This window comes from Oncorhynchus mykiss, chromosome 3 (genome assembly GCF_013265735.2).
Source record: "Oncorhynchus mykiss isolate Arlee chromosome 3, USDA_OmykA_1.1, whole genome shotgun sequence".
NCBI classification, from domain to species: Eukaryota; Metazoa; Chordata; class Actinopteri; order Salmoniformes; family Salmonidae; genus Oncorhynchus; species Oncorhynchus mykiss.
This window is the reverse complement of record NC_048567.1, coordinates 27,769,673-27,791,041: the sequence shown is the minus strand read 5'-3', so window position 1 is coordinate 27,791,041 and position 21,369 is coordinate 27,769,673. Positions and strand designations below refer to the sequence as shown.

Genomic DNA, 21,369 nt, shown 5'->3' with positions numbered 1-21,369 from the left:
CAGCCAATGGGATCAGCAGATCATGTTACAGCACACAGATGTGAGAATGGAGCAGTGGCACCGGTCCGGAGGTACCCAAAATGCAGTGTGACTGACAGGTCGACCTCTGATTAGAGAAAAACGGAAAGAGAATCTCTTTTACTCAATTAGTTTCTTCACACACTGGAGAAGTAAAATAAAGGTTCAATTAAAAAAATAAAAGAGGAACGAGTGAAGATAAGTGTGAAATTGAGCATGTCAGTGAGTTTGTGTTTCTGTTTTCTGTACGTGTGAGTGCATGTGTGTATCTTTGAGTGTGTTTATACTCTCTGCAGAGCAAGGGCATCATGCAACCCCAAAATCTGAGGGGGCACAATGGATGTGAGGATTTTTGTCCTGCAATTTCCTAGAACCATAGTCATCATGCTTCATTCTATGTCTAAAGTATGTTGATTTTTCTGCATATCTAAGCATATCTCTTGAGCTGTCTGTATCCTCCTGATTGGTGGCATGCCAGCTAAAATTGTTAGACAAGCTAGCGACTCTAAATTAATTGATAGCCTGAAGGCTCTTGGTAGCTGGTTATGAGGTTGGGAAGTCAACTTCATAAACTTATATATATATATACAGTGCCTTGCGAAAGTATTCGGCCCCCTTGAACTTTGCGACCTTTTGCCACATTTCAGGCTTCAAACATAAAGATATAAAACTGTATTTTTTTGTGAAGAATCAACAACAAGTGGGACACAATCATGAAGTGAAGGGGTATGTCTCTATCAGTTTTGCATATCGAGAGACTGACATTTTTTCCCATTCCTCCTTGCAAAACAGCTCGAGCTCAGTGAGATTGGATGGAGAGCATTTGTGAACAGCAGTTTTCAGTTCTTTCCACAGATTCTCGATTGGATTCAGGTCTGGACTTTGACTTGGCCATTCTAACACCTGGATATGTTTATTTTTGAACCATTCCATTGTAGATTTTGCTTTATGTTTTGGATCATTGTCTTGTTGGAAGACAAATCTCCGTCCCAGTCTCAGGTCTTTTGCAGACTCCATCTGGTTTTCTTCCAGAATGGTCCTGTATTTGGCTCCATCCATCTTCCCATCAATTTTAACCATCTTCCCTGTCCCTGCTGAAGAAAAGCAGGCCCAAACCATGATGCTGCCACCACCATGTTTGACAGTGGGGATGGTGTGTTCAGCTGTGTTGCTTTTACGCCAAACATAACGTTTTGCATTGTTGCCAAAAATGTTTGGTTTTTTCTGGTTTCATCTGACCAGAGCACCTTCTTCCACATGTTTGGTGTTTCTTCCAGGTGGCTTGTGGCAAACTTTAAATGACACTTTTTATGGATATCTTTAAGAAATGGCTTCTTCTTGCCACTCTTCCATAAAGGCCAGATTTGTGCAATATACGACTGATTGTTGTCCTATGGACAGAGTCTCCCACCTCAGCTGTAGATCTCTGCAGTTCATCCAGAGTGATCATGGGCCTCTTGGCTGCATCTCTGATCAGTCTTCTCCTTGTATGAGCTGAAAGTATAGAGGGACGGCCAGGTCTTGGTAGATTTGCAGTGGTCTGATACCCCTTCCATTTCAATATTATCGCTTGCACAGTGCTCCTTGGGATGTTTAAAGCTTGGGAAATCTTTTTGTATCCAAATCCGGCTTTAAACTTCTTCACAACAGTATCTCGGACCTGCCTGGTGTGTTCCTTGTTCTTCATGATGCTCTCTGCGCTTTTAACGGACCTCTGAGACTATCACAGTGCAGGTGCATTTATACGGAGACTTGATTACACACAGGTGGATTGTATTTATCATCATTAGTCATTTAGGTCAACATTGGATCATTCAGAGATCCTCACTGAACTTCTGGAGAGAGTTTGCTGCACTGAAAGTAAAGGGGCTGAATAATTTTGCACGCCCAATTTTTCAGTTTTTGATTTGTTAAAAAAGTTTGAAATATCCAATAAATGTCGTTCCACTTCATGATTGTGTCCCACTTGTTGTTGATTCTTCACAAAAAAATACAGTTTTATATCTTTATGTTTGAAGCCTGAAATGTGGCAAAAGGTTGCAAAGTTCAAGGGGGCCGAATACTTTCGCAAGGCACTGTATATATGTGTTCATTTTGTTATTGTTGTTTCTCTGTAATAATACTAGCCACCTAGCAAGTTTACGTATATATATATATATGCCACTGCTGAAGCTGGTTGAGAGAATGCCAAGAGTGTGCAAAGCTGTCATCAAGTATAAAATATATTTTGATTTGTTAAACACTTATTTGGTTACTAAATGATTCCATATGTGTTATTTCATAGTTTTGATGTCTTCACTATTATTCTACAATGTAGAAAATAGTTTTAAAAAATAAAGAAAAACCATGGAATGAGTAGGTGTGTCCAAACTTTTGACTTGTACAATATATATACATTTCTTATTGAAACAGGCTAAATCTGAGGGGGCATGTGCCCCTGTGCCCCTTATGGGCATGACGCCTCTGCCTGCAGAGTATTTCCAGTTACAATGTGCTGTGCTACCTCACTCGCCCTGTCAAGAGTGACGAGAGCACAGGAATGAAAAACAGGTGTGTGTGAAATGTGTGGATCTCTTCTTTATCTCTCTCCTTTCCTCCCCCCGGTCACCCGACCTTTTGGAGTCTGGCACTTTTGCCTGTTTTTTGGGGGGAGAAAGGGAGGAAGGGGGGACGGGCACAGACGGATAGAGCACTAGCACAGAAGGAGAGAAAAAAACAACAATGATGATTGCAGATTGTGGCAAACCACACCTCTTATCCCACACCCTGGATTAAATCTTAACTGTCCCCTACAGTCAGATCTGAGTGTCCAGAACAGTGCAGTGTTAAATCCCAGCAAGCCTTTTGTTATACAACAATTAATCACATTATAAGCTAGTAAGCCAATCATCATTAGATATAGACAAAAATCCACCACAGGAGTACTTTGAGGAGAGTTACCTCAAACCCCAAATTAATTCAAGATAGTGAGACAAGAGATTCGGGACATCCCTTGATATATTTATTGTTGTTTGCTTAGTAAATGTCCCAGTCCCAAGTGACTTTTGTTAATTTAATATAATCTTCTGAAGCCGTCTAGACAGTCTGCTACCACCCTAAATTGTATGACTGCAATTATCTTTGAATTTGGGATTCCCAGCCAACACAAACCCAAGGATGTGGCTTTAATCAAAAATATATTGAGTGAAACATGTAAAGTACCAAATTGTGAATCATGTAGCTTTCTGAAAAATATAACACTTAATGTATAATGAGTAGCCCATCCATACACAAATCTATTTTAGCCATACAAATCTAAAAATGTCTGATACCAAGTTCTGTTTTGTCTTCAATATTGTACATTAGGTAAGGTAAAGCCTATCATCTTTCTCCTGTCCATCATCGGTGATGATGTATGTACAGTACTTTAACTAAACATCTTGATTCTGATTAAGACTTGACTGGCCCTGAAAATGAAATCAAGGTCTATCTCCTCCCCCTCCAATCACCCACCCCCACATAAAGGCTGAACAGGAGTCAGTTTGCACAGCGCCCTACCTGCCCACTCACCATTGTGCCACGGAGTCGCACGGCTGCTACAACGTAAACTACGTGTTCTGGCAGTCTGCGCAAGAAGCGGACGCAGCAGAGCAGACAAGAAGCGTGCAGCACTAGCGGTCTGTCAGTCCGACTATCTGCCCAATAAACTAGGCTACACAAGAAGCGGAGCAGATAACCACTCGGACATATCCATGTCCCGTCCCAGCGGTTGAAAGAACAGAAAGAAACGATAGGACACCTTCACATGCATGAAGAGCAACACAACACAAGGTGAGCATGAAATGTATTTTTAAACGGATTGGGTAGCACAAAGTTATAATGCCCGTTTATTAGCCTACTGTAGATCTTATTACTAGGTAAATTAAATACAAAATAGCCTCCATCGTTTTGTGTGTGCTTTCCATCAGTGTCGTGAATTAATAACCTTCAACATTGAGCATTAACAATAATTACTTCCATATTATTTACGGTTTGATCAACTATGATCTGAGCTGTAAATAATGCAATAAATTATGCCTGATCATATGTGAATAAATGGGAGAATAGGTTCGGACTTAGCTTGTGTATAACTCTGTTGTAGACTATTATATATGTTACTGAATATTAAGGGTAATTGCCGAGCGCACTTTGGACACGTGTGATTAACAAGTACACCACAATTAAACCCTGGGCAATGTGACAAGGTGCATTCAGTGCATCTTGGCGGTGTGTTACTCGGATGAGAGGTTATTTTGCTAACGGGTCAGCAATACCTCACTGAGAGAAACATTTTATTTATGCCTGTTTTATCATGTTGGAAACGGGAGTATACAAAATTATGCACCATAATTCCTCACCATAACTAAACGCAAAGTAGGCTACTTTCAAGCCGGGTGCACTGCCTGTTGGTATTCTTGAATGAGCATAATTGTGCATCTATTTTAGGCAGTGTGCCAGTCAGTTTGTGATTCCAGATGGATAGGCTATACCCTCACATGTAATATGCCTTATATAAACTTCAAGCACCAGTAATGTATTTTTGCGCATAAAGTGGATTGTGTAGTGCTACATGGCGTTTTAAAGTTTAACTGTCAGCCTCTGAGGCCAGCGCTGTTGGAGAAGTTGACATGCACTATAATTCATCATATGACGTGTAACCTATACAGGAAGGCCCCTCTGACTCGACCGTGAACTGTTCTAGTCGTTAAGACTGCCGTTTCACGACTGCTTGTGACTACGGTCGAGATAAAAGTGAGATCGGGTAAAATTACTTCCTGATAAGATTGAACATCCGCGCGCTGATTGGACAAGAGGCATACTACCTTGGACCATCACATTTTCATCCCGATAAAAACTAAAGCATGAGAAGAAATTATGGATGAGCTTCAAAACATCTGATCTCGTTGTAAAGTCCTGGAATTTTCCATGAATGAGTACAATGTTTCCATAGATTTTTACTGAGTTACAGTTCATATGAGGAAATCATTCATTTTAAATCAATTAATTAGGCCCTAATCTATGGCTTTCACATGACTGGGAATACAGATATGCATCTGTTGGTCACAGATACCTTTAAAAAAAATAGGCCTCACAATGGGCCTCGGGATCTCGTCACTGTGTTTTTGTGCATTCAAAGTACTATTGATAAAATGCAATTGTGTTCGTTGTCCGTAGTTTATGCATGCCCATATCATAACCCCACCAACACCATGGGGAACTCTGTTCACAACTTTGACATCAGCAAACTGCTCGCCCACACAACGCCATACACGTGGTCTGTTTTTGTGAGACCAGTTCTCTAAAACGACATTGGAGGTGGCTTATGGTAGAGAAATTAACATTAAAGTCTCTGGCAGCAGCTCTGGTGGATATTTCTGCAGTCAGTATGCAAATTGCGTACTCCCTCAAAACCTGAGAAATCTGTGGCATTGTGTTGTGTGACAAAACTGCACATTTTAGGGTGGCCTTTTATTGTCCCCAGCACAAGGTGCACATGTGTAATGATCATGCTGTTTAATCAGCTTTTTGATATGCCACACTAACTGTGATGGATGGATTATCTTGGCAAAGGAGAAATGTTCACTAACAGGGATGTAAACAAATTTGTGCACAACATTTGAGAGAAATGTGCTTTTTGTGCGTATGGAACATTTCTGGGATCTTTTCTTTCAGCTCATGAAACATGGGACCAACACTTTACATGTTTCATTTCTATTTTTGTTCAGTGTATGTTGCCTTGAAGCCATTGTGTGGCAATCTGTTTACCTGCAATGGCAACATTTTATGTGGCCTCAGGTTGTAATCTAACCTGGTTTAGACATTAGGCCAATGGCAATGAACCTATAGGGAAGATATTAGATAGACACTGATGAGCCAAGTAAGTGCCCTAAAAAGTGAGACATCGGGCAGAAGACTGCGCTACCTGAGATCTCACAACCAGTGGTTCTTCAACAAGGTTCTTATGCAATCTTACCAGATAAAAGTCAAAACCTATTGTATCTCACAGTCAAGTCTTGGGTGATGCTCAAGTTCCCTTAGACTAGGGTTGGGCCAGAGCATTGTGTGGCCCATGTTCTACTCATCCCCCACCATCTCGTTCTGATATTTGGAGATAGTAGATTATTAGTGTGGAGTCACTAGCATATACCACTGAAGGTCAGTCCATATAACATGGAGTTCTGGACCAAACAAAGGGCACTCTTTTGTCTTGCAACCACAAACACACGTGCTGTGGTGTGTTTGTGTGTGTGTGCGTGTGTGTGTGCGTGCGCACGCGTGTCCATAGAGCAGTCTGTTTCCCTTTCCGATTATAAAGAAAAGCAGCAGAGGTATTTTTTAATCATGCACTGTGGTAGCTTTGTGGTGTTGTTCCATTTTGACAGGCTGTTGCATGTTTTAAGATGCGGACATGGACAGCTATGCTAGTATATCATGCAGTAGTGATGATGCTAATGTGCTCTTACTTCCTCGCTAGTGAACCGACATGATCTGCCCCACCACAATGCAGTTAACGTGATGTTAAGCTCAATGTGACTCCTCAGCAATTGTATACACAGTCATGGCAGTAGTCTCTCACGTTCAGTGGCATTTTCTATTCCCGGTCGCTCTTTGGAGATGAGGTGATCTTTGTTGGCTGTGAGGACAGGAGCCTGGCAGATTTAGGACATTCACCAGTGTTTTGTGGAAGGTTATAACCCATAGACAACCTTGTCCCATCATACAGATAACTGTGTAGTTCCTTGATGTAATTGGCCTTTGAGATCTGTCATGTATGAGAACACCAGTATGCGTCATCTCTTCCTATGCTCATGGCTTTCAGTCTGCGGGAACCAGCAGTGATCTGACTGACTACCTGCAAATTAACAGTCTGGCATCATGGAACAGTTGTAAACATCTGTAGTGTATTTTTCACCTATGGCAGTGGGTTCACACACTGCTAATTTAGCCGCTGTAATAAGGCTGTTGTCTGTCTTTGAAGTTGATCCCACCAGAGCAGACAGGCAGGAAGTTGTGCTCTGCTACGGCAGGCCCAGCGGCACAAACAGAGCAGAGAGCAGGCAAAGCCAACCTCCAACAGGAGCCCTGACATCAGTAGGATGACTAAGATTAAATATAACATGGGCCGGGCCTCCGCGGGTTAAACGGCTCAGATCACCCGCGGTGTTGGTGGCAGCAGCAGGTCGAGTCAGGGCCCAAAATGTCACACTGCCCACAGTGACCTTTTCTGGAGGTTTGTGTGTGTGAATGCATAGCCACGTGTTCATACAGCAGCACACACACACATTACGTAGAAATACACACATTGCGTTCTAGACTGACAAATAGCAGTTTAAACTTACCAGCGGTATGCCATTGACCCATGTATGCCCTGGTGTAGGACCGGGCTGAGCCACTTATGGGACACATGCTCTTATTATTTCTGCATTATTTCAGTCTCATTCTTCAGTTCTCTCTGTCATTTATCTTTACACTCTTTTTTGAGACTCCCCACATGTATAATCTCATTGGTGTTGACCCACATCAATCTGATCTGCTGCAATATAGTGGAAGCCTCAGGGCCTTTCATGGTTTTAGTTCACAATAGGCCCCTCATGTGTTTCTTATCACTTAAAGTTCATGAAACTTTTCACTGAACTTTTATGTTTTCTCTCACAGACCAGTCTTGTAATCAAGTAATTTCCCCAAATGAAAATCATTGGTTTGTGTGTGTCAGTCATACTGTACTCTCCAAAATAAAAATAAGACATTTTTTTTGCCAAAACCCTTTCCCGTTGCATGGTTGCCATGTACAGCCCACTAGTTACAGAAGGTGAAGCCCCCTAGTTACGGAGGGAAGTTCAGGTTCCTAATTAGAGGGTAAAGGGTCCTGTAAGTGACATCACCTTCCCCCTGGCACTATGAGTGTGTGTGTGTGTGTGTGTGTGTGTGTGTGTGTGTGTGTGTGTGTGTGTATGTGAGGGAGAGAGAGTGTGTATGAGAGAATGAGAGGCAGCTGTTGTGAGACATTTGACAATCACTGCTGTGTGAGACTTCAAACACCCTCAGTCTTCACACAAACTGTCAGAATCGGAGCTTATAATTTGACTTTATTGTTCCTTTAAATGTGTTGTGTTTGAGGAGGTGCTTTTGAGACAGCTAGCTTCCTCCGAAGCTAAACTAGAAATGCACCTAACAGAGGACTTTGTGCACAAAGTTTCATCAGGGGCTTCATCTTTCCTTGAGGATGCTTATTTATTGTAGTTTCTTTCAGTAAGTCATTTCCACAACATGTACAAACTATTTTATTCAAAAACCACATTGGTGTTTTGGGCTGCACCTGTTCCAGAACTCCTGTATTTTTCCTTCATGGCTTGTTCTCCATCTCCTTTTTAAATAGTGAGCCAATTTGTTTTCAGCTATTTTATTTCCATAACTGATTAAAACAAATCCCTCATGGCTCCCCCTACTGCAGATATATGATGAGCAATATGTTTGGATCATCGAATCGCAGTCAAATCGCAGCATCTAATTACAATACATATAGAATCCTGAAAATCCCGATAAATGTCCTATCCCTGGCAATTCCCAGCCCTTCACTCTTAAAAATGAAAGGTGCTATCTAGAACCTAAAATGGTTCTTTGGCTGTCCCCATAGAATAACTATTTGAAGAAGCCTTTTTGGTTCTAGATAGAACCCTTTTGGTTCCAGGTAGAACCCTTTTGGGGTCCATGTAAAACCCTTTCCACGGAGAGTTCTACATGAAACCCAAAAGGGTTCTTACCTGGAACCAAAAAGGGTTCTCCTATGGGGACCCTTTTTTATAAGAGTGCATTAGCTAAAAGTGCCCCTCCAGAATCTTCATCGGAGGCACAAATCAGATAATTATACCTATGAATCTAGTAATTTTCACGATTCTCAACCACCCTCCCACTGTAGCATCCATAGACCCATCTCTATCAGCCCCTAACCCAATAAATAATGAATCATTGCTAACTAAATCATGAAAGGTGGTCCGCCCCTCCATCTCCTACTGGTCCCCTGTGTCGTGGTGACAGCTGTGGGAGCTCCTCTCTCTCTCACATCCCTGTAATTGTTCACAGCCCTGCTGGGTACCTCGGTGGCTCTGCCACATCCAATCAGAATCACCCATAGTGATCAGAATCACCCATAGTAATATTCACTCAGTCGCTGACGCATGACAGTCTGGACCCTTCAATTAAGAGGACACGGCAGTGCTGGATACGGCCTCCGAGACTGCCATCCATTCCATCCGACTCACTATGGGGAGTCTTGGTGACTCTGACAGGGCAAGGAGGAGGAACGAGGGGTCTATTTCTGTGGCACTTGGGGCCTGTTTGTGGAGACGTAGGCTGACGACTGGGTAATGAGTGAAGACAGCTGGCAGGTTCAGTAGAGGTGACACACTAAGAGTACATATGACAGGAAGGAAAACACTGGGCCTTGTTCCGGGACTGTGTTTGAGAGGTTTAAGCCTCATCTAGTTTTCCCCATGGTTGACTCCTTTATTCGGTTCGGAAATATCCGAAAAATACAAAAAAGTAGGGCAAGTCGTAAGTGGTCAGTGCTTGGTGGGCCTCTGTAAATGTGGCATGTTTTCGCAGGGAAATATGAAAAACACATTAGCTGACATTCTCTATTTTCCCCCGGGTAAGTTGAAATGTAAGCTAATCGAGTCGTATTGGTTTTTCCGTTCAGTTGATAACTGTGGCCGTCTCGTTGGTGGTGGGTTGGTGATAAGTGACTGGTAGCCTACATTGTAGGTTGGTACATCGTATTCAGGCCATGGTTCATCCATACGGGGACAGATAGCTAATCAATGGAAAGTGTGAGACTGTGAGGGGTGGTAGGGGGTGCCCTCTGGCACGGTGGTTGGCTAGGATGTATCAGTGTGTTCGGAGATGACTTGATGTTTGGGGAGGGAGGCATAGCTGGAGGACTCCCCCCTTCAACACTTGGATGATGCTTTTACAGAGAAAAAGGTCTAGTGGGAACATCCCAGCAACATTGTAAGACTTCTGTGAGAATGTTTTGTGGTCCCCGTTATTTTCTATTTAGAGTGCTAAGAGGCTGCAAATGCAGACACCCTCAACGTTTCGACAGAACTAACACACAAGATGCCCAGCTGTGCTAAACTTAGTTGTTTATTATATAATGTAGCATCTAAATAGTCTGCCTTTTATTAAGTCGATACATGGTTACATGAACAACTGCAGCACTGACAAAGTGTATTTTGTGTACTGACACAAAGTAGAAAGAGAAAAGACATGAAACCTCTCATCTTGTTAGACATTCCCTTACGGGTTCTGCAAATGGGCCGCATGCCTCAAACTCTCTTTTAACCCCATGAAACCACTAGAAACTGGCATTTGCTGCTTCAGAGAGGGCGAATTCTTCCGACTTGTTGAAATCAAACATCTGGCTCGTCTCCAGCAAGAGCTCTAGATAGAGCTTTGACACCAGCTGAGAGCTTAATGAGGGCTTACTCCGGCAGAACAGCCTTCATAATTTAACACTCCAGGGGATGTGCCCAGATGTATGTGTGTGTACAGTACTGTGTATACAACCCCAGGATGGTGTATTTGGGAGGTTTGGGGGGATGCTCTCTGCTACTCAAAAGGGTTCTTTCTCATATACAGCATTCAGCAGTATATTTGACAGAGGGTTTGTTTTGTTTAGTTACATAAAGACATGTTGGCATTTATAGGTGTAATAGTGGTGGTCATTGCTCAGAATATGTACACCAACATATCCAGACCTGGGATGGAGGCCCCACATAACCACAAGCAAGCATGCACACCCCCCCCCAACCTCTCCCATCTCCCTTTTGACCTCAGCTGCATCCCCCAAGTTCCTGACCAGAAGGACTATTGTAATATGTAATACATTTCCCAACATTTTCTTGATAGGTTCCCAGTATACATGTTCTCCTTCCGTGTGTATGAGCTCACCCTTCAGTGGTTCACTCGTCAACCGTGAGTCGTCATAGCAGAGGCTTAACATTCCACCACTGAGCTGTAGACAGAGAGTGGATCAGGTGTCACTATAATGTGGCATGGGTTACTAGGGAGTCCGGGGCTGGGGATGGTGCCAGAGTGGAACACGGGGTGCATCCATGGCAGTAACTTCCACTAAGGACAGGGGGGACGTGTCCCTCACCACAAATCAAAGTTACATGGAAAGATATCTGAATGTATGTAATACTGAAAGGCCAATGAAGAGAGCTATGTTTTTTCTGCATCTGTGGAATTGTCTATGTGGGCAAAACGCATGCTTAATTGTCTTTTTCCATGCATTAGGCCTAAAATGTGTAACACACAAACAGTCCGTATTGAGTCATTGGGTTACATGCTGTAGGTCAAGTGTGCTGTGGTTATCAGCTCAACCAGAGGGGGTGCCTGCTCCTGCTGTCGGAAAAAAAGTTAGAAGTTAGAATAGTCGAGGAAGTCTGGCCGTCTTATCTCAACCGTTTCAACCTTTATTAGTTTTGCAGGGGTGTGAGAGCTGATAAGAGGTTGACCAGGGCCGGCAGTCTTGCACCTCCAGTGCCACAATCACGTAGTCTGTGTGGTCCTTTGAGTAGCTAATCAAGGACGCTTTTTTTTAAAGCGACGTTCTGTACTTCAGGTTTTTGTAATTAGCCTAAGACTTGTAGGACTTTCCCAACCTTGAATAGGCTAATATAAATATTTGACTTACATACTGTACATACTGTAAAGGGGGCGGCAGGTAGCCTAGTGGTTAGGGGGTTGGGCCAGTAACTGAAAGATTGCTGGATCAAATCCCCAAGCTGACAAGGTAAAAATATGTTGTTCTGCCCCTGAACAAGGCAGTTAACCCACTGTCGTCGTTGTAAATAAGAATCTGTTCTTAACTGATTCGCCTAGTTAAATAAAGGTTCATTTAAAAAAATAAAATAATACAGAGCAGGACAGATTGCTTTCGTCTGTACAGGCTGTCTCTATTTCGCACTTATAGGCTTCGACTCTCCACTCACTGTCTTCCAGTGATTAACTTTGAATGACAAAAGAGCCACATTCAGTGAGTTAAGTGGCCATCTCATCTATTTTATGGTTGGGAGGAGGTCTATTGAGGTGGCGGTCCCTTAAGTCGTCCCCCTTGTGACCTGATGCCCCCCTGCATGACAGTGGAGGGGTCTGAGGTCCCCACCCCACCCTGCAACATCCCCCACCTCCTGCCCCACAACCATACATCAAGTAGCTAATGGCCTGATGGCACTTGAAGCCTCACAATTGTGATTGGATTTACGGTGTGTCACTGGCTTTGTCTGTTGGGCCAGTGGAGGGGTGTTTGTCCCCCTGGCTCCATCTCTGTTATTTTTTATTGTCATGTTGTTGTTTTTTGTCCTCCCCCAGCTAATGAGATGGAGTGGTCCAGGTCTTTCCCTTCTTATCTACCAGACCCAGAGAGAGCCATTGTTTAGAGCCATTAATAATCCAATGTCTGCGGCCCTAGAAGAGCCAATTCTCTGTCCATCCTCAGAACATACCCTCTAGAGATGTTTCTGTGGTGCTGGTTAATGACCGAACAGGGTTGAACCGTTAATTTGGACCATTAATAGTCATCGTCTTTATGTTCACACATGGCGCTGTCAACCTGGGCGTGTTGTGCGTCCATAGAATCTACAGATGCCGCAAGAGAATCCTGAATAGGTCCTGGTTAAAATGTTACAATTTTATAAAGTTGGAGTCCAATGGTGATGGTCTTCCAGCTTCTGCCTGTTTCAACCTACAGAGAGGAGCCAGGTGTTTCAAAAGACAGAAAGAAAAGGGGAATACAGGAGAAAGAGAAAGCAGAAAATATAGGGGTGAAGATTGAGAGATTACCCTTCTGCTGATAGATAGTTCACAGCAGATGCCCCTCATTTCTTTGACAGGTGTAAAGAGGGTCAGCACATTTTTAAAATGCTTCAAAGGGGGTCTCTCCGAGAATTGATGTACCTCTTCTCTTGTGTTTTATCCCTCTGAATGCATATTTCAAAGTGGAACTTGTTTTAACCTTCTAAACTGAGGACAGCCGGTTTCCTTTGGATATGCTTTGTTACCTCTGGACTCTAGCTGTTTCATTGGTGGGTAGACGAGGAAGTCCTCATGAACCAAACAAACACTCTCTGGGTTGGAGCCTTATCTTCCCCACCAGAGTAATCAACAGCGCCCTTTAACCCTTCCTAGTCGAATGTCTTTGCTAACTCATATAGTTAACCTCTAGCACCATTTGTATTTGAAACAGTAGCTAAATTAACAATCAATTGAATTTTTTAAATTTTTTTATTAGGTCTGTCCTCTGAGCTCTGGAGTGAGAGACATATAGGCATGACCTTTGCTTTTGGTTTATCTAACCTGGGTCATACTCATCAACCAAGTATCCCAAATAATAGCATTGATTAAAAGCAAAATTGAGTGAGCCGGATCCATTTGTTGTGCACACAACCGCAATGCGACCCTGGTGATCACGGAACGTCGGACCCTTTTCGCGCTCGCACTGGGCCGGACAGTTGTCTGTCCGGCCCAGATGCAGCATGACACAAAACATCTGCTTCCTCTTATAGGCTACATGGGGGCGCCTGGTTAAGCCTTCCCTGCAGGCGGGCGAGCAGCTTCACAGAGAGAGAGGGAGAGAGAGAGAGGGAGAGAGAGAGAGAGGGGGCAGACAGAGGGGGGAAATGACAGGGTGGGAGGGAAAAACAGAGAGAAAGAAAGCAGGAGAGAGAGGGGGGGAGAGTGAGACAATTACAGCGAGAGAGAGAGAGAGAGAGAGTGCGAGTGGGGTAGAAAAAGATGAGAGATGGACAGTGACGTATGAAAGCCAGGGAGAGGAGAGGGGTACAGAAGAGGTTCATATTTACCCATTGTGAGAGAAGGGGGAAGCCAGAGCGGGAGCAGGGGCGATGCAGTGTAATGGGAGAAACGTTCTACTGTGGCCGTCACACGCTTTTCAAAAGAGGGAGGATCACGGTAAAGGGTGCTGGGTACTAATTAGTCTCATAAGAGTCAATGGAGTTACTGGAGGCTGTTGTCTGTGTGTAAATCCAGGTTGGGATCACCCCCTCACTCTCACGGTGTATGTGTGCGCACGTGCGAAAGCGTCAACCTGGTCTACTGACCTCACCCTGTGTTTTCAGATCCAACCTGTTTTCTTACTCTGTGGCTTGAAACCTGTGTATTTCTACTACTTCTCTCAGTTATCAATCACCATGTGTGTCCAGAAGAAATATGAGCAAACTTACATTTGGGCGACTGTCTGCATGGACTATGCTTGTAAGTAATAAATAGTGTCCCAAACAACCAACGGCTAGCGTTGTGATTCACACTGATCTATGAATTATTCTCTGTGATACTACTCACAGTGCTCAGAGCAAGAGATAACCTCTTATCAGAGACTGGCTGGCTCTCTTTAAATGGCTCGTGTCCCATCCAATGAATACAATGCCTTCAGAAGACGTTTACATTTCAAACAACAGAAGAACATTCAAATGAACACAGTCAATCTCAGCGGGGAACACGGTTTTTGAACTTGGTCTGAGTGGTAAAAAGACAGTGGTTTTCAAAAGATGTATGGTCTCTGGAGTTATACTTTCATATACGGAACATTCTCCCTTGTTTTGTCATATAATATTACTATTTGCTTAACTCTTGACTCCAACATCCTGTGGTCACCCGTTTTTGTCTTCCATTGGTCATCACTAAAACCAGGATCTACTCCATGCCACAAACTCTATAGAACTCGTATTCAGATTGGATTGAAGAACTCACACTTCCATGGAGGGTTAGAGGCTGCCTGTCATCAGTACCCCATGTTTGAGTTCCTAGGCCAGGCACTAATCTTGCTTTACGCTCCAGTGTCCTGATCCTGCCAGTTGAAACGGCAATCCTACTGTCTGATGGAGCACATATGCTCCGGAAGAACGGTGTGTAGTAAATATGGCGCCCCCACCACCTCCACCACCGTTACCCTTAGTTACGCTACATTTTTCATCCCCTCTTACTTTCTGTAGTCACACTTTATTGGACGGTCTGGATAGTCCATCTGTAGATACAGATGGTCAAACTATCAACAAACTAGGCAACTGCCTGCTAATGTTAGGGTTAGATTTAGAATTTGGGTTAGTTGGTTGAAAGGTCACTGATCGTCTGCAGAGCATCTGTAGATGGACCATACAAATAAAGAGTTACCCTTTCTGTTTTTACCCCTGTTTTTACCCCTGTCTAGACTCTTTCCTCTGACACCTGTTGATGTTTGTCTTATTCCAAACAATGGGTACCTTTCCCGGGCCTTGCCTGCTTGACATCTGGAAAGTGTAGCCATCCCCCCTCCTCTCTAGACGGAATTTATAGTAGTAGGCCATCTAGGTGTGGAGGTTGAACGGTAGTGAGCCAACTTAAACGACAGAGGTAGGGAGGTAAGCCCCGTTTTCATGTCATGCTGCCAGTAGTTAGCTTTTTCACAAATTCGTAGGACTTAGTTTAAAGTCTTGAGGGTTTGTTTTGGTGATCATTAGGGCTAGGATCCTTATGGAAAGTACTTGCTGTTTGCAAAGTGCCTCTGTTTCTTTGCTATTGAACCGTACCAACATACTAACCTTATACTATTATGCAATGTGTACACAAAACCACAGACATAGATCCTTTTCCTGCCAGGAGGTCACACATTGTTTTGCCTCATAAAAACTAAGTGCCAAAATAGACTTATTTGTATCGCACCTCAGGCCACTCTGAGAACAATACCACTCTGACTCTTCAGCTGTCACACAGCAGAAGGAGCATGTTTGGTTCTCTGGGACAGTTTCTTAATACTTTTTGAAGGAAAGTAAATGAAAAACAGTCACCACCTGTGCCCCCAGGTTTTTGTTGCAGTTCTGGGGTTTACAGACGAGGTCTTTCTACTGCTATACCCCACATGGTAGCCTATGTAGGCTCCCGAGTGGTGCAGCGGTCTAAGCCACTGCATCTCAGTGCTGGAGGTGTCACTACAGACCCTGGTTCAATCCCGTGCTGTATCGCAACCGGACGTAATCGGGAGTCCCATAGGGCAGTGCACAATTGGCCCAGCATCGTCCAGGTTAGAGGAGGGGTAGGCCGTCATTGTGAAATAAGAATTTGCTCTTAACTGACTTTCCTAGTTAAATAAAGATTTTTTTTTTAAATGGGCCTTCTGTTTTTACATATGAAAAGTAACAGAATGTGGGCTCTCCAAAAGGCCGGATAATCTGCAAACCAACTCTGCAGACAAACATTTTAATTTACTGGGCAGGGCCTTATTGCCACGTGCTGACACACACATGCACACAGGTTAATCATAGAGAGCACCCTCCTTGGTTTAGGTACACCATCCCGTTATAGACACACAACCTATAGACAACCCCTCCCTTCCTTACTCCCAAGTCATCGCAATGCGTTCCCCTAAAAATAACAGACTTCTCTTTCTATGCAACATGTAACTGAGATATGTACCACTTCAAACAACTCCAGTTACTTTTGTTTTAAAGTTGAATGTATCTTTCATTGGGGCTCGCTAATTTGGAGAACAAGCTGCCTCACCGCAACTGTGAGAGAGTTATTGCGTTGGAGGTGTATTGGTTTGATGGTCTTGCGTTAGCGAAGCAATCCGTACAACCGTTTAGGAATGCAAATGTGGTTCAACTCATCACAGCTGGTTATGCAATTTTATATTAGGAGCGATGCCTCTTTTCTGTCAACCTTGCATGTTGAGGAGAAATCGTTTCGGGAGATGTGTTGAGCTCCTTCCCCTTGAGCACATAGACACACAGACACACTCTCACAGCTACAGGGTGCTGTGAATATCAATGCAGAAGTATGATTCCTATTCCTATTGTAGCCTTCAAGATATTCAATTCCTCGTAAAACTTGGATTGGCATGTTTTGTGTATTCCCAATAGCAGTCAGCTCAGTGCATGCGTGGGAGCTTGGCCCAGCTCTTTCCTGGCAGACACAGGACTCATTCCAGAGTGCAAAAGGAGCTCAGAGTGAGCTTTAGAGAACACTGTCCCTCTCTGCCATATGGTCTCTCTCTGTTTCTCCGTCTCTGCAGCCCTGGAGAAAAGCAGGCCGTGCTAACACCTCTCTTTTTTGATGTTTTTCTCTCAGGGGACTGTGGGTGCAGGTGAGGACAAGGGCAAGTCCTTCATCCGTCCGTCAACGTCAGAAGTGTCCCGGTGCCGCCCACCCTCAGGTCACCTCAACCACGACGGCGGCCGAACAAATAGGCATCTCTCGACCCAGCGTCCCTCAGACTGCCTGCCTTCACCAAGCAAATATTTGTGGCCGTTATATCTCATTTCCCAGGTTTAACCTTCAGAGAAAAGATCAATGGAAAAGGAGTGATCGCTCAGAGAGAGACCGACAGAGAGAACAAGAAAGTAAGGGGGGGGTGAAAAATAGTAACCCTTTCAAAGTGAACTCTGCCTGCTATTTCTGCTGCGCTGTGGGCAGGAGAACGTCCCATTTGGGAGTGCTGTTGGCCAATGGCAACAGGATTTCCCTGCACCCTGCCCATTTATCCAAATTCCTGTGTAAATACTGGATAGAGATATCAATTTGTCTGGGCTCCAATAGTGCCCAGAAAGAGACTATAAGCTATCTATAGAAAGCTCCACAACAAACTTGGCCTCTGTGGTCACAGAATTGCCACCTAGTTATTTCCTCAGTAGAGAGATCCAGGAACTGTGAGTGAGGATGGGAGCTGCTATGCTTTAGTTCTAAAGCAGAAAGCTTACTGAAAAGCTCACACCAGACTAGAACTTGAAAGGTACAACAATAGATTCAGGGGGAACACCTTTGGCAACTAGCAGCAGGAGAAGGCAGCCATTTTGGGGCTGCTGTTTTGATGTCTTTACCCAGAAAGGTGGAGCACCATGAAGCCGTTAACACCCATAGGATCCCCCTCACCTCTGAGGCTCCTCAACAAGGGCCCAGACTACCTGCGTAGGCAGATGGAGGGTGGGGGCCAGGGCCGTTCCATCAGCGCTGTAGAGAGACTCGAGGCAGACAAGGCCAAGTATGTTAAGAGCCAGCAGGTCATTAACACCAAACAGGAGCCAGTCCTGGTGCCTTGCACACCACCTCCTCCACACCGTCGTCCCCACACCGTGCCTGGGTGCCTCACACCACGACTGCCACCCCGCCGATCCTCTGCTCCTTTCACCACCCTGACCGCCCCCCTCACCGTACGAGATGAGAACGAGAATGATGACTCGAGGAAGGAGAATCGGAGGACGTCGGTGGATGTGGAAGCACGGAACAGGAGTAACGCCAACGAGGTGACCCCACCCAGCCCCAGAAACCCCTGGACTCCACCCTCCATACCCCTGGTAGCCCCTCACAGTGCCCCCATCCTGAGGAGGAGCACCGGTAAGCGCATGCTGCGTCCTGACTCCCTGGTCATCTACCGGCAGAAGAAAGAGTGCAAAATCCTGCCTAGTGGTGGCATCATATTGGGGAACTCCAACATGGAGATAAAGGGGTACAACTTTGTCCGCCGCCTCTTCCAGGGCTCCATGCGGGAGAAGAGTGGCGGGGGCGAGGGGGGCACCCAGAAGATGGTGATCAGCGAGGAGAAGGCTTTGTCGCGGGATGGTGACTCACGCATGTCTTGGACCAATGACAAGGACACCGTGGACGGGGGACAGGTAGGGCCAGGTAGCCGGAGATCCAGTAAGACAGACCACGAGCGCTCACCGCTTCCCAGCCCTGGCTTCAGCTGTACATCGGAGCGGACTAAGAATGGTGTTAGCTGTGTTAGCAATGGCACTACCAATGGTACCAGAAACGGCAATGGCATCACCAAGGGCAATGATGTAAGTGACCACACTGACAACGAGGCGGACATCTGGAAGCGGGTGCCGCCACCACCACCACCGCGGTTGCGTTCAGGACTACAACGCTCCAAGTCAGATCTACTTCTGCGATGCTCAGTGGCGTTGTCTGACCAGGAGCATTTCTTTGACTACTGCGGGCTGGACCTGGACATGGTGGACCGGCTGGGGCCTGAGAACTTCCTGGGTGGGATCAGCGACGTAGACACACTCTCATTGGTGCTGAGGAGCATAGGGGGAGGGGGCGGTGGCTCGGAGCCCAGCGAATTCTCCCGCCACTCAGGAGAGGCAGGGCTTTTCCAGGAGGAGGTGGCCGAGAAGCTGACTACGGGGGTGTCAATCATCGAGAGGAATGCCCGTGTCATCAAGTGGCTCTACAGCTGCAAGAACGCAGCACAGGAGGGGCCCAAAGAGTCCACTGTTTAGACACCACTTCTCTAAAAGAAGACATGTTCCCCTGAAGGACAGAGACTTTGTTATTGTGCCGTAATCCTTAGTCTTCTCCCAGGTTGATATGCTGTATTTATAGGTCCTATGGGAAGTGTGAGGGGTGTGGATGGCCTACACCTTATTTTCAAGTGGAATCATTTACCCCTGCATACGTTTTGTCAGTGAGTGTGTGATTGTGTTGGATACGGCTGTCCCACCCACTCCCTATCCTAACCAGTAGGTATTGTCGGATCTATAGTGACTGACAGCCCCCCCTAAGCTCCGCTCTGACTCTACAACCAACAATAAGGCGCATCAGTGAGAAAAGAACAGGCACAGATGAGGCTGTATTTAGTGCCGTGGACGCGCAACAACACAACCCTACACTCTTCTCTCGAACATATCAATAATTTAGAATGGAAAACCACAGAGGGGTTTTTTTCTGAACTGGAGTGAACCGTGAGTACCTCATTCCGAACTGTGCCAGTTTAGTTTGTGTGTAGCTTTTCTTTTTTTTCCTTCTTAAAACGCAGGCGTTGGAACAGGCACGCGAGGGACCCCTGTGGGGTTGTTAATGCACTGAACTGGACGAGAAGTGTGAGAGAGAGGCAACGAGTGAGAGAGAGAAAGAGAAACAGCTTGGACTTTTTAGAGAGAATCCTCACCCATTAAACACTGAGCATAATACTCTAGAGGCAGTAATGCCGGGACAGTGGTATTTGACAAGGAGGGACGCAGGGTCGGTTATTTTGATCATACATCACCTGAACCTTACCCCAAGGAGAGGTAACTCTGACACAGCAGCTACTGACCACTGATACGTTAGTTGTGATACAATTGTTATTTGACAGCTACTGCTATGTAATTGGCTGGCAGCAAACTCTGCATTGCCTTCACCCCTGTTGCCACTGTGTAAGCTACCTTGTTGCCATTGCAGGTAGAAATTAAAGTGTGATAAAGTGTTCTTTTACTGGATAACTGGTCAATTCCTTGTGGAATAAAGTTGCTTTTTTACTTCGCTTCCACAAAATATTAACTTCAAGGGCATTTTAAATTCCTCACCAAACAAAGATTATTTTGTTTCTATTTTCATGTAACAGATTTCACCTTAGTAGGTGTTCAAAGTCTAAGGGACCATGATCTATCAGGTTGCCAAGTATTTGAGAGTGACACCTTCACAGAGCTGACGTTTACAGAGTCCCCCAGACTCCCTCGAGGGTGGGGGTTGGGGTTCATCTCCCCCTGGGGCCAATGGTCATCTGGCTCTCCCCCACAGGAGACCCCAGGCCTGAGGGAGGATGGTAAAGGGGGGTAAGAACTCCCTCTCTCCCCCTCTACCTCTAATAGCCATAGATCCTACCTCACTTCATCAATCTGTCATTGATGCCCCTTTTATCTAAATGAAAATGTCACGTTGATCAGAGTTCTCCCAGAGATACCCCTGAAAAATTAACTGAAGGTCCACAGGTGGTATGTACGGGTTAGAATGTGACCCGGAGAGACAGAGAGAGGCATTGGGTGGAGTAATATTGGACCTGAGGAGGGTCACATGATGGGCTATGTAATAAATCAACAACCAATCCCCTTTTAGAGCCATAGCATTTTCTCTCTGTATGTAGCATTGCGCCCAAACCAACTGGACCACCCCTTTAAACTGGACTCGTGTTGGAAACTCCTCGGAGAAAACTGTTCTCTTGCATGTTTACAAAACGGCTCTGTACATTTTTTGATCTATGTTCTATTTTCCATATATGAGAGGTTCCGTTTTTATTCCAAAGAGAAATGTGTATGATGTTGTACACCGAACATTTTAAGAATAAAGTCATATTTGTGCAACAAAAATGTTTCATTTTTTATAGTTTTTTTGGCTCCATTAAGCAGCACACATTTCTGTATACCATAATGGACTGTTTCTGTCTCACAGAAACAGTACATGATGACTTCATCCACTCTTTAACATTGCATAAGTGTAGTCTTAATTCTTACAAACTTAGCTAACCATTTCATGGGTACAGGCAACCTGTTGTTTACAGTAGGCTAACAACTACTTTTG

At 44.8% G+C, this 21,369-nt stretch overlaps 1 protein-coding gene across 1 annotated transcript; it reads left to right on the top strand.

Moving 5' to 3' along the window:
* Positions 1 to 3,561: 3,561 nt before the first annotated feature.
* si:ch211-107n13.1 (FAM110_N and FAM110_C domain-containing protein) lies at positions 3,562 to 21,158 on the top strand. Its single transcript, XM_021595258.2, has 2 exons — positions 3,562 to 3,828; positions 17,161 to 21,158. Exon 2 carries the CDS (start codon positions 17,928 to 17,930, stop codon positions 19,311 to 19,313), a length of 1,386 nt encoding a protein of 461 aa, XP_021450933.1. The 5' UTR covers positions 3,562 to 3,828; positions 17,161 to 17,927; the 3' UTR covers positions 19,314 to 21,158.
* The last annotated feature ends 211 nt before the right edge of the window (positions 21,159 to 21,369 follow it).